This window comes from Moschus berezovskii, chromosome 2 (genome assembly GCF_049115385.1).
Source record: "Moschus berezovskii isolate FMDL1 chromosome 2, NW_MosBer_1.0, whole genome shotgun sequence".
In the NCBI taxonomy this organism is placed as follows: domain Eukaryota; kingdom Metazoa; phylum Chordata; class Mammalia; order Artiodactyla; family Moschidae; genus Moschus; species Moschus berezovskii.
Genome location: NC_142461.1, coordinates 65844852 through 65857269, shown reverse-complemented (window position 1 = coordinate 65857269; position 12418 = coordinate 65844852). Strand labels below are relative to the sequence as shown.

Genomic DNA, 12418 nt, shown 5'->3' with positions numbered 1-12418 from the left:
AGCCTCTTAATGAAGGTGAAAGAGGAGAGTGAAAAAGCTGGCTTAAAACTCAACATTTAAAAAACTAAGATCGTGGCATCTGGTCCCATCACTTCATGGCAAATAGATGGGGAAACAATGGAAACAGTGACAGACTTTATTTTCTTGGGCTCCAAAATCACTGTAGATGGTGTCTTCAGCTATGAAATTAAAAGACGCTTACTCCTTGGAAGAAAAGCTATGACCAACCTAGACAACATATTAAAATGCAGAGACATTACTTTGCTGACTGTCTGTCTTTCCAGTAGTCATGTATGGATGTGAAAATTGGACCATAAAGAAGGCTGAGCGCCACACAATTGATGCTTTTGAACTGTGGTGTTGGAGAAGACTCTTGAGAGTCCCTTAGACTGCAAGGAGATCCAACCAGTCCATCCTAAAGGAAATTATTCCTGAATAGTCATTGGAAGGATTGATGCTGAAGCTGAAATTCTATTACTTTGGCTACCTGATGCGAAGAACTGACTCATTTGAAAAGACCCTGATGCTGGAGAAGATTGAAGCAGGAGGAGAAGGGGATGACAGAGCATGAGATGGTAGGATGGCATCACCAACTCAATGGACATGAGTTTGAGTGAACTCTGGGAGTTGGTGATGGGCAGGGAGGCCTGGCGTGCTGTAGTCCATGGGGTCGCAAAGAGTCTGACATGACTGAGCAACTGAACTGAACTGATGTATACATTGAATATGATTTGTGTGTGTGTTAGTCGCTCAGTCATCTCTGACCCTTTGTGACGCCATGGACTGTAGCCCACCAGGCTCCTCTGTCCATGGGATTTCCCAGGCAAGAATACTGGAGTGGGTTGCCATTTCCTTCTACAGGGGGTCTTCCCTACCCAGGGATTGAACCCAGGTCTCCTACATTACAGGCAGTTGCTCTACCATCTGAGCTATGAGGAATATTTATATAGACATAATGATGTATACATTGAATATGATTTAGCCCCAAAATGTGAACAACTCTAATGGGAAGATGGAGGTGGTAGATGAAGAATTTTATATCCTTCTCTTCCATCACAAGGAGTCAACCAATAATATCTCAGATGGACAAATCAATTCATATTGTTTGGAAATATGAAAATAAATATTAGGAGGAAGAACTGAAAAATGGGAGGGTATTACCTCTGAGAGGCAGAAGTGAGAACCTTTTCAGGGGACTTTTTTTTTTCATTTTAGGCTTATATTTTATTTTTTAAAGAAGTTTATCCTCTTTTTAAAAAATCTCATTTATTTTTAAAACTTTCGGCTGTGCTGGGTCTTTGTTGCTTTGTGCAGACTGTCTCGAGTTGCAGAGCTGGAGCTACTCTTTGGAGTGGTGCAAGGGCTTCTCACCGCGGTACCTCCTCTTGTTCTAGGCGCACGGGCTTCAGTAGTTGCAGCACACAGGCTCCGTAGTTGCAGCCTGCGGGCTCCAGAGCTTGGACTCAGAGGTCGTGGCACACAGGCTTAACTGCTCCACGGCATGTGGAATCTTCCCAGACCAGGGATCAAACCCATGTCCCCTACATCGGCAGGCAGATTCTTATCCCTGTGCCACCAGGGAAGTCCTAGACTTGTATTTCTATTTAATTCTTTAAACCAAGTGCATGTATGACATTGATAAAAAATGTCTTTACCTAAATTCTGGGTACTTTGAGCAAATATGGACTCTGAGGGCCACTTGTTTATTATTATTTGTTTTACATCTTTAACAGTGAATCAGTGGAAAAGTTAGAAAACCTGATAACTGCTTAAATTATGGTTTTAAGTGTGGCCCTTGGGACAGGGGTGTCAGCATCATCTGGGGCCCAGTGAGAAATGCAGAGTCTCAGGCTCCACCCCTGCCCACAAGACCAAGACTCTAGATAGGGGAGGGGCCCAGGGCTGGGTGGGTGGACATGCCCTCTGCATGATTCCAATGCAGCTCCAGAAGCACCGGTTTGAGTTCCCTCTGTGAGTGGGAGGGAGCTTGATTCCTCTCCTACGAAAGCCTGAGGTGTCACACTTTTCTGGGCACAGACTGACACTCCAGCCACCTTGAAAAAGTAAAAGCTTTGGATAAGTATTAAAAATTTTAGATGCCTATGCCTTCTAACTCAGGGGTCCCAATTCCAGGATTCTCTATTACACATGGAATAAGCTTTGCCCACAAAAGCACTCCTCACTGTGTATTTGTCACAGTGAAAAATGAGAAACAATCTTAACATCAAAAAAATAGGTATTTGGTTATATATATCCACAGAGTATTAAAAATGTTTATTGAAGATTTGAAAGAATACAGAGCATGCTTCTGTGTTCAAGGAAAGAGGCAAGATTCAAAATTCTACATACAGGATGATTGTAACCAAGTGGGAAAAGCTAGGAGTATAAAAAAGTCTGAAAAGAAACCCCAGAAAATGTTCAGTAGATGAGACTATGGTAATTTTTTTTTTTCTAATTTAAAAAAAAAAAAGTTTTTTTGCAAAGTTTTATGGTTGATCACGTACTCATTTAAGCAATTTATCTCGGGGCCTGGGGCAGGGAATAAGTACAAATTGAGGCAGGGGCTGCTGCTTTTGTAAGAGAAAAGCCTCTCACAGTTGGAAAGCTTTAGTCCTTCCTGAGTCCTTTCATGTCCCGTTGGGGTTGTGCAGGCAAAGAGGCCTGGAGAGAAGGAACCGGTGCTGTTTTATGTGCGGCTCTAACCCCAGGGCCTGGCATGTAGTAGATGCTCAATAAATATTTGAGGAAGAAAAGAAGGCTCTCATCTCATTAAACCTCCTAAGAAACTGTGATGGAGATATTATGACAGTGCAATTTTGTCTCCTTGCTAGACTACAAACCCCTTGAATGATGGAATCGTTTTTATTTTTGGAACCTCCGTAAGCCCTTCTGAGCACAAAGAAGTGCTCAAAGAAAGCTGAATAAATTATGATCCAGATATTATAGATGATGAACCATTCATGTTCATTCAGAAAAATCCTGCCAGATCTGGGAGTCAAGGTTCAGGGAGCTGGCTCCATATTGGGGATGTTTGGGGCAGAGTTGGCTGTATAAGGCAAGTCCCTTGTCCCAGGCCCTCTGGGACTACTGGCCAGTGTGGAAATCCAGATCAGCAGGGCTCTACAGCTTCTACTGGCCAAGGGTCATGTGTTAATCAGACTGTCAAGAGTTCAGAAGCAAGAGGGCTTGGCAAACTCTGCCAGTTCAGGCAACTTCCCTGACAGTCTGATAGAGGCAAAACCCTTGCACATGATTTAGACAAGCAGAAAAGACAGTGGAGGGCATTCCTGGCACGGGCACTTCTTAATTAAAGGCACCAAGAAGAGAGTAAATGAAGCTAATGGCTGGTACACATGACTACCTCTGTAAGCCTGTGAGTCACTCACAGAAATCTAACTCTGTCTAGAACCCACTGGGTATTTCAAACAGTTGAAGGATGGATGGACGGGTGGTAGGTGGACAGACTGATGGACGTGTGTATGACTGGAAGGATGGATGGAGGTTTGTTTGTGGCAGAGTAAGAGTTAAGGGGCTTTGCAAAGAGACAGGCCTTGGTTTGAATCTTGACTCTGTTCTTGTCCACATTGTGAGCTGAGCATGTTAGGTCACGTCTCTGAGCCAAGATTCCTAAAAGGCCTCTGGAAGTTGTTGTGATGATTAAAGTGCTCAGCTCAATGCCTGGCATACAGTAGGTGCTCAAGAAATCAGAATTGTTATCACCTTCACTGACCAGAAAGGAAAGGGGAGGGGGAAGAGAAGCAATGGGACCTGCAGTTGGCTATCTTAGTACCATTTCCTCTCCTTCCTGGACTGAATCCTGAATTTCCTTTGAGAAGCTCTGTGGTTTGAGTAACTTAAGCCAATCAGAGGAGTCCATGCCCTCAGGCCCCTGTGATTGGCTCAAGGATGTGTATGACACAATCAGAGTGAATCTGAGCATTTGCTGGAATGCTGGGACACAGCCTCTTTCTTTCATTGGATGTAGCAATGAAGTCAGGAAGAAGCCCAGAAGCTGCTGACAGTTACACTGGGAACACCACCCTAATGATAACACTGATGTAACAGGAGGTGAAGTAGAAAAACAAAAAGAAATGATGTTGTGCCGTTGGATTCAGCCTCACCTGAATGGTGATCCCTGGACTCGTCAGTTATATGAACCAATTAATTCCTTTTAAGTTTGAAGCCTATCTAAGTCAGGTTTCCTGATAGCTACAGTTAAAAGCACCCTACCTGATACAGAAAGGAAGTGAGAATGAGGACATATGAATGGAATGTCTAGGGAAGATAAGGCAACAGCTGTTGGGGGTAGCAAATCGTAAAAGGCTTTGGATGCCAGAAATCGGGGCTAGGTTCTAGCTATTATTTCCCATTTGACAGACAAACTGAGGCCAGAGAGTTAACCATCAAGAAACTTGTCTAAGAGCACACAAGTTCACTGACTTAACTAAGTGTGGGGCTGAAACTGGAACCCAAGCCCTTTTTGCCTCAGTGCCCTTTCCCACCTGTCACGCAGTCACCATACCCTGGAGAACATACCCCATCCGAGGGCCACAAATCCCTGGAGCCACTTCCGTTCTGAGAAGAAGGAGATGACAAGGAGCGTGTGAAGATAGAGGCCTTCCACCAGCAGCCAGGAGTAGTTGGCCACGATGCAGTACTGGAAGAAGACCATGGCCAGCTTACAGCCCACCTGCAAAGAGAGGCAGCTGAGTCACAGGCCAGCCATCCTGGGCTTCCCTCCAGGAGATGAGGGGTGCAATGGGAGTCAGCAGCCAGGCCACAGAGAGCACCTCTCAGGCTCACGGCCATCCCCCCGGCCTTCCACTATCAGAAGACCAGGCTCATAGATGTCTCTCGAGTAGAAGTCCAGAGGCTGGCAGGTTCTGTCAGCACAGCCGATGGGAGGCTGCAGCAGCAGGAGCAGCATTCAAATTCTGGAACTGGCCCCCAGTTGTCAAACCGTGTCAGATATTGCCCTATTCCCAACAGCAAATGAGGGCACTTTTCAGAGGAGGAACCTGAGGCCTAAAGAGGGAAATGGATCTCTGAGCAAAAGGTTAATAAAATTCTTTCCTGGTTAAGTTTCCTAGAAATAGATGGAGAATGGACAAGCCAGTACTGATGAGAAAACACAGGACCCCTGCCTGCACTGCATCTGGAATGCAGACCTTGAAACATTCAAGGGGGTGCCATAGGGTAGCCTTGACTGCTGCCGTGACTTAGGTGCAGCCGTGTCCCCTTTCAGGATCCCGAGAAGCCATGCCTGCAAAACTGTGGGGCATGAGGCTTCCATGCCCTCACGGCTCCCACTTGCACCCTATGAGGGTCTCCCTTCCTTTCATCCTCTCTTCCTAGTCTTTCCGTGAGGATAGCTCAGGATGACAGCTCCTGGGATGGCCAGAGGGCTGCTGACAAAGTGTAGGAGGGTCACTGCCACGGAGGAGCGCCCAGGGCCACCCTGCTGGCCAGGTGTGCTTCCTGCCTGTGGTTTCCTAGAGACTCTTATTCCAGGCATGGCCCACGGCTGGCTGGTGAGTCTACAGTTTAGAAGAACCTGAAAAGGTTCCCTGCTGGGCATTGCTGAACTTCACTGGTCAGTGATGAGGTGGGTCAGAATCTTCTGACTCCAAGCTGGTACTTTTCTTTCATCCTGGAAATCTCCCTGACACACAGGGGCCCAGCTTGAGGGACCCCTCAGTTTGAGTCAGAAAACAATACACACATACACATGCGTGTGAAAAACTATAAGCCGTATACAAACTTAACAGAACTATAAGCAATTACAGATGTGAGTGGTGGGAAGCGACAGGCAAGCTGATTAAACCAATCTCAATTTCCAGTCCCCTTTACCCTTGCTTGCCTCCACTATGGAGATTATGATAGTAAAAAACTGAACTTCCCAGTTTCCTTTGTAGTTAGATGTAGTCACATGACACAGTTCTAGCCAGTGAGATATGAACACAGACTTGGGAAGCACATTCTTTTCCAAATGAAAAGCCAAAGCCTCCCAAAGAGAAAAATGTTTAACCTTGACTTCCCTCCTTTTTGCCTGAAAAATAGATGTGAGGTGTGGGATTGCAGCAGCCATGTTGCTAATACACAGTATAAAGCATAGGATCAAAACTGGCAGAGCAGAAAGGGAAAAGGACTGTGTTCATTGTTGCAAAGAGCCACTGTGCCACCTATGGGTTGCCCATCTGTGGACTGCTTCTATGGGGCACAACCCCCAGCTGTTCAAGCCACTGACGTATAGTTTTGTGTTATGTACAGCAGAAGAGATTCTCAACTGATACACAGAGTGATGTTGCAATGAATGAAGACTCCTCTGCGTGCTCAGAAGGAGGAAGAGGGTGAGATTATGTTCCGCTGCACATCTGGGCATGCAGGTCCAAACCTGTCCAGTGTGCGCCCACCTTTTTCTTTCTACAATCCCAACCATCTCTAGACTTGGCCATCTGTCTACATTTGGGACTTGGCAGGAGTAGAGGAAGGAGGAGCCTTGCTTTGTGTCTAATTCCCAGAGAGGCTGATCCACTCTGGGACACTGGGAGTTGAACACAGACCCATTGGCTTCTCAACTAACTTCCTTCATAGGAGTCCCAGGCTGCACGTGTGGGGACATGGGACTCCTTGAACCTCCTATTCCAGCCCCAGTGCTGGCCCCTTTGATTCTAGGCATTAAATCCAGCCTCAGTGAATGGGGTTGTGGGGAAGCAGGCAGGCCTGGCCACACCATGGGCCATGTGGGCATGTTACCCTGTGGGCATCGCAGTGGGTGGCATCGTCGGAGGAGAAGAGCACGGCATCCTTGATGAAGTTGGACAGGGCACGCAGGATGAAGGACACAAAGAGGTGCATGTGGATGTAGTTGCGGGTGCAGTGGAGCCTCCTGGAGAAAGAGAATGCAGGGCCATGGGTGGCAGAGCCAGAGGGTTCAGCTCAGCACCCCCACCCCCTACCCCATGCACCAGGTAAACCCAGGTACTAGACGTGACATCTCTATGAATCTCCCTGTTGGCAGAACCTGAATGAGAGCCCAGGCCCCCAGTGGCCAGCCTACTCTGTCTCATGCTTCAGTTGAAAAAAAAAAATGCTGAGATGATAAGAGTGAGATTCGATTCCGCTTTGAACACCACCTGCAGCTCCCAGAATTGTTAGAAGGGAGGGTGGGGAGGGGGCATGTGGCACAGAAAGCACAGAGGCTGTGGGGAGAGATCAGATCCAGGCTCCGCCTCTTTTCAGCTACACAACCTGGTTGAGCAAGCCTTTCACCAACCAGAGCCTAGGTGTCCTCCATGAGGTCGGGGCAGAAGTCTGTCACCTGTTCCCCTCCTTCCCTACAGAAACCAGGCTTTCATATGGGGGACCTATTCCAGCTCTGGGTGCAGACAACTCCACCCTCACCCTCATGAGAGACCTGACTAATCAGAGCACTCCACACCTGGCCATGGTGATTGGCTCAGGGCTGGGCACGTGACCCAAGCCTGCTCTCCCAGAAGAATTCCCCCAGGACTTTCATTGCAACTAATGGAGAAAGGGGTCTCCCCGCCCTGGTGTTGCTGAGCTAGTAGAATGTGCCTCTGCAGCTGCTGGTGGTTGTCTCTGCTGTCCCTACATAAAGCCTGCCTGAGACCAATGCAGGGCAAAGCAACGGCAGGAGACAGACCTAGTTCTGCTTGTACCTTTGAGCACCTAGATTCAGCCACACCTGAAGCCAGATGCCCCTGAAATTGTCAGTTAAGTGCTTCAGGTCACCTTTGCTTTTCTTAAGATGTTTTAAGATGGATTTCTGTTTCTTGCAAACATGAGTCTGGCTAGTATATCTGTAAAATGAGGGTGATACCTATCTCTTAACATTGTGTGAACATCAGAAATAATACATTGAAAGCAACCAGCACAGTAAGTTCTTAATGACATTCAGTAAATGTCAAATTAGTGAAGGAATGAAGAAGGTCATAGAAACCTCAGTATTTTGCCACAGGTAAGCTTTAGATCTAGAGAAGACAAAGTGGCCCACCAGACCTTCCCTTCTCTGGTCTGAGCAAATAAAAGAGACCCAAAGTGCTGCATCTGGGGAAGACAAGGGGGACGGAGAGCCAAAACCTGTTGTTACCGAAAGGCACAGAGGATGCTGAGGGCAACCAGGAGCATCACCAGGGAGGAGCTGTAGCCCACGGTGTACATGATCTTCAGCTTCAGCAGGTACTCGTACTGCAGAGAGAGAGGCCTGTGTCAGCTCACCTACCCACCGACTGAATCTGCCCTTTTACCTGCTCCAGGTGGCTTTAACCGCTTGAACTCTGACTGCATTCTGTTCATACCCCAAGGACACAAATTCATAGACTCATGATATCTTGGCCTGGGAAAAGACCTTGGGCATTATCTGACCAAGGCCCCTGATTGCCACCCTGAATTCAAGTCTTTGCTTGAATACCTCCAGGTATGGCGTCTTCACTGATTTTTGAGGAACTCACTGGGTATACAACAGTGCAAAGTATTAGATATTTTTTTCTCAAGTGAATCTAAAATCTATTACTTTTAAATTGTACCTATTGGTCCCTTTTCTGCTACTGGAGTCACTGCAAATAAAGTGAATCTGTCTTATACCTAAAGCCTATCATTATTTTATTTTTTTCATCATTATTTTTTTTAAGTATTTTTATTTAATTTATTTAGATCGTACTGCACGGCATGTGGGATCTTAGTTCCCAGATCAGGGATCGAACCTGTGCCCCCTGCAGTGAAAGCACAGAGTCTTAACCACTGAGCCACCAGGGAAATCCCATTTTTTTCATCATTATTTTAAAACCAACTTAAATAGTAGAATAGCTTTAGACTTATAGAAGAGTGACAAAGATGCTACAGAGAGGTTTGTCCTTTCTGAATACAGCTCTTCTGCCCAGCTGTTCCCCGCTTACTCAGCATTCAGAATTCCCTATGTCTTTCATCTCTTTCTATCACCTGTCACCATTTTCCTCAATTAATATGCTACAGTTTGTGAATGTCCTTCTTAAACAAGACACCATGAACCAGACACTTGAAAAGCTACAGATGCACTCCCTGACCAGGGAGAAGTAGAGTGGGACCTGGTTTATACACAGCAATCCCTGTTCTACACACTGTACTCCTATTAATGCAGCCCGGCAGTCATTGACTTATTCAGCAGCCACTACACACTACTGGCTCAGCTCTGACTCAACTTCTCAATGGAGTGGAATAATGTATATAGAAATAAATGTAAAGACCTGTATTTTTTAGGTTCAAAAAATAAATTATACAACAGTCTCTAAAAGAATCAAAGAAATAAAGAGTAAAGCGATAATGCCATGCTGTGTTTTTTTTTACCAACCAAATTAACTAATATTTAAATGTACTAATATTCTATGTAGGTGAGCTTATGTGGTGGTGGTGGTAGTTCAGTTGCTAAGTCGTGTCCGACTCTCGCGACCCCATGGACTGTAGCCCACCAGACTCCTCTGCCCATTGGGTTTCCCAGGCAGGAATACTGGAGTAGATTGCTATTTCCTCCTCCAAGGGATCTTCCTGATCCAGGGATCGAACCCATATCTTCTGCATTGCAGTTGGTCTCCTGCATTGCAGGCAGATTCTTTACTACTGAGGCACCAGGGAAGCCTCAGGTGAGGGTACAATGGGAGTGAAAATTGCCTCAGTCTCTCTGGAAAGCTGCACAGATCAAAAACCACACGTGTTCCTTCTGACTTCCCTTCTACCTCTAGGAATTAATTCTAAGAATTATCAGAAATATAAAAGCATATTTATACATAAAGATGTTTATCACAGAACTATTTTTTATGAAAAACATGCAAATGCCCAACAACAGAATAGTTAACTAAATTCTTTTAAATTCAAATTATTTCAAAATTAGGCTATATTAAAATGCTACTTATCAAGAGTTTCAAAAGATGTCAGGACATAATATAATGCTAAGTGAAAAGGCAGAATACAAATTTTACATGTACAGTGTGATTTCTGCTTTATGCAAAGAAAAGTGTTAGGTTGAATTGTATGACTCTTCCCTTTTTTGAAGATCAAAAAAGATTGAATATTGGTCATCTCAGGCGGTTCAATCTCACACATTCATAGAAATAAGATTGTAAGGAGTTGTGTTAGATATTATTGGTGATTAACTTTGGATTACAAACTAGTGGATACAGTCATTATTTTCATTTGTATTTTTTTCTGTACTTTTCACTTTTCTTCAGTGGTAAGTACTTATTGTAACCAGAAGAAAAGGGTAACAAGAAAACACCAGCCACAGATACTATTGAGGAAATCTGACAGGCGTTCATACGAAAACGACCTTGAGGTCTGAGTGGCCCACGCTCTATGGTGTTAAAGAAGTGTATGCAGAGGGAACACGGAAAGGCTTCAGAGTCAAGAGACAAGGGTTCCAAACCTAGGACTGCTACTACTCACCAGTCCTTGGCAAATCACTTAACTGCGTGACCCTAGGCAAATCACTAAACTTCCCTGGGAGCCTCAGATTCCTCATCTGTAAAATGGAGATAACAGCCACCGTGCAGGCTTTTTGGAAGAACAGATACGCTATCGGGTAGAGTATCTAGACAATGCCTGGCTCTTAGAAGACACTCAGCCCTTGTTAACTTTCTCCGTCTTCACCCTCCACCCCACTATCCACTGTTCAGTCTGAGTCAGCAGTCTGAGACTGAGTATGAAGTATGAGGCCTGAGGTAGCTGCTAGAACAATTAGACTTCTTCTCGGTTTCATTAATGGAGTGCTGTGGAGCAGCAAGCCACACTGGAATGTCTGGAGTGTTCCAGGCCTGAGTATGTTATTTTAAGAGGAACATTAATGAACTGGGGCATTTCCGGAGGGGGGTGACCATGTCATCTGAAGAGTGCGTTAAAATACTTGAGTGCACCACATCCTGAAGGAAACAAACTTTGGGAAGAAGGGTATTAAAATGATGGATGCATAAAAGAGTAAGACTGAATTGTAAGCTCCAGACAGGGCAGAAGTTATCAGAAAGTAGATTTGACTCAGAGGGACCAAAATTCTGACAGCAGAGGGGACTTTTTACAGGTTAGCTGCCATGTGACACTGCCCTTCCACCGAGGTGACTGCAGTTCCAGAAGCCAGGAGCCACCTCTCAGGAACGAGTGTGGGGAACCAAAAGGGCAGCAGGTTGCATTGGTTAATGATTCCTAGCCTTTAGGATTTCAAAGAGCAGTGCAATGTAAAAAATCTGGAGACTGATGTGTTGCCCCTAGGATCTTGCCATGTGGGGGATGTACCCCAGAGCTGAGGGCATCAGCTCACTCAGGAGACACCTGGTTTTGCAGCCCTGGGTCAGGAGCAGGGGGTCAGCCTGTGGCAGCGCGAGGAGGCACGGATGACAAGTGTGGAGGGTCCAGGCTGAGTATCCCATGATGTCCTGTGGCTGGGTTACTGTCTGCCAGGTAACCCTCAGGACATCCCAGCCAGCTCTGCCTTTGTCTTCGAGATCTGACCCCAAAAGAGCCCTGTTCCCCCAAAGCCAGACAACCTCAGTGCCCTCAATCTCTGCGACACCTGCCCCCAGAGGGCTAGAGGTCCAGAAGGAAGCCTCGCTGCCGTCTGTCCTGGATGAGGCTACCTGTCTCCTTGCTGTGTGTCCTGACTGGGTCCTTTCCTTCTCCATCCTCTGTATTAGGAGACAGCAGACATTTTCTATACAGGGACACACAGCAAACATGTAAGCTTAAACATTCCATCTCTTTTGCAACTATTCAATTCAGCCCCTGCAATGCGAATGGATGTGGCTGTGTTTCAATAAAACTTTATTTGCAAAAGCAGGTGATAGGTTGGATTTGGCCCGAGGGCCCTAGTTTGCTAACCTCTGCTCCAGGTAAACAAAGTCAGCTTTATGTACCCAAGTTGCAGCTTTTCCTGGTCTTTCTGCTAATCTGAGTACACTGTTGGCAACTGGTGCTTGCCAAGTCAGGAAGTTGCAAAAAGATAATCAGTAAATATACACTTTCACAATCATTTGATTAAAAGAAAAAAAGACATTTTAATACTCAGAAAGAATGATTCAACTCTCAGAATAAAAGACTAAGCTTGTGGGGAATTCCTTGGCAGTGCAGTGGTTAGGACTCCACACTTTCACTGCCAAGGGCCCAGGTTCAGTTGAAGAACTAAGATCCCATAAGCCACACAGCCAAAGAGAAATAAATAAAAAGACAAAGCCTGTGCTTGTCTGTGGTCTGGCATCAGGGACCAGTGTATCCCATGGTCTGGAAAAACTTCCACCAATCTTAGGGATTCTAATATTTTTAACATGAGCTGAAGTTACAGTACTTCTTCTTCTTTTTTTTTTTTTTTACTATTTTTAGGCAATTAATTTTCTCAGTTAAGTCCAGAACTTTGCGTTTATCTTTGTTAAATCTCTGCAGC

General features: G+C 45.6%; 1 protein-coding gene across 1 annotated transcript in view; it reads right to left on the bottom strand.

The window, feature by feature from the left end:
- Positions 1–12418, bottom strand: part of SCTR (secretin receptor) — a 70903-nt gene that overhangs the window by 19534 nt on the left and 38951 nt on the right. Inside the window, exons 5-7 of the mRNA XM_055397833.2 lie at positions 8114–8211; positions 6757–6889; positions 4537–4690 (exon numbers count right to left, since the gene is read on the bottom strand). Of these exons, the coding sequence (XP_055253808.2) occupies positions 4537–4690; positions 6757–6889; positions 8114–8211 (385 nt within the window). The remainder of the gene's footprint in view (positions 1–4536; positions 4691–6756; positions 6890–8113; positions 8212–12418) is intronic.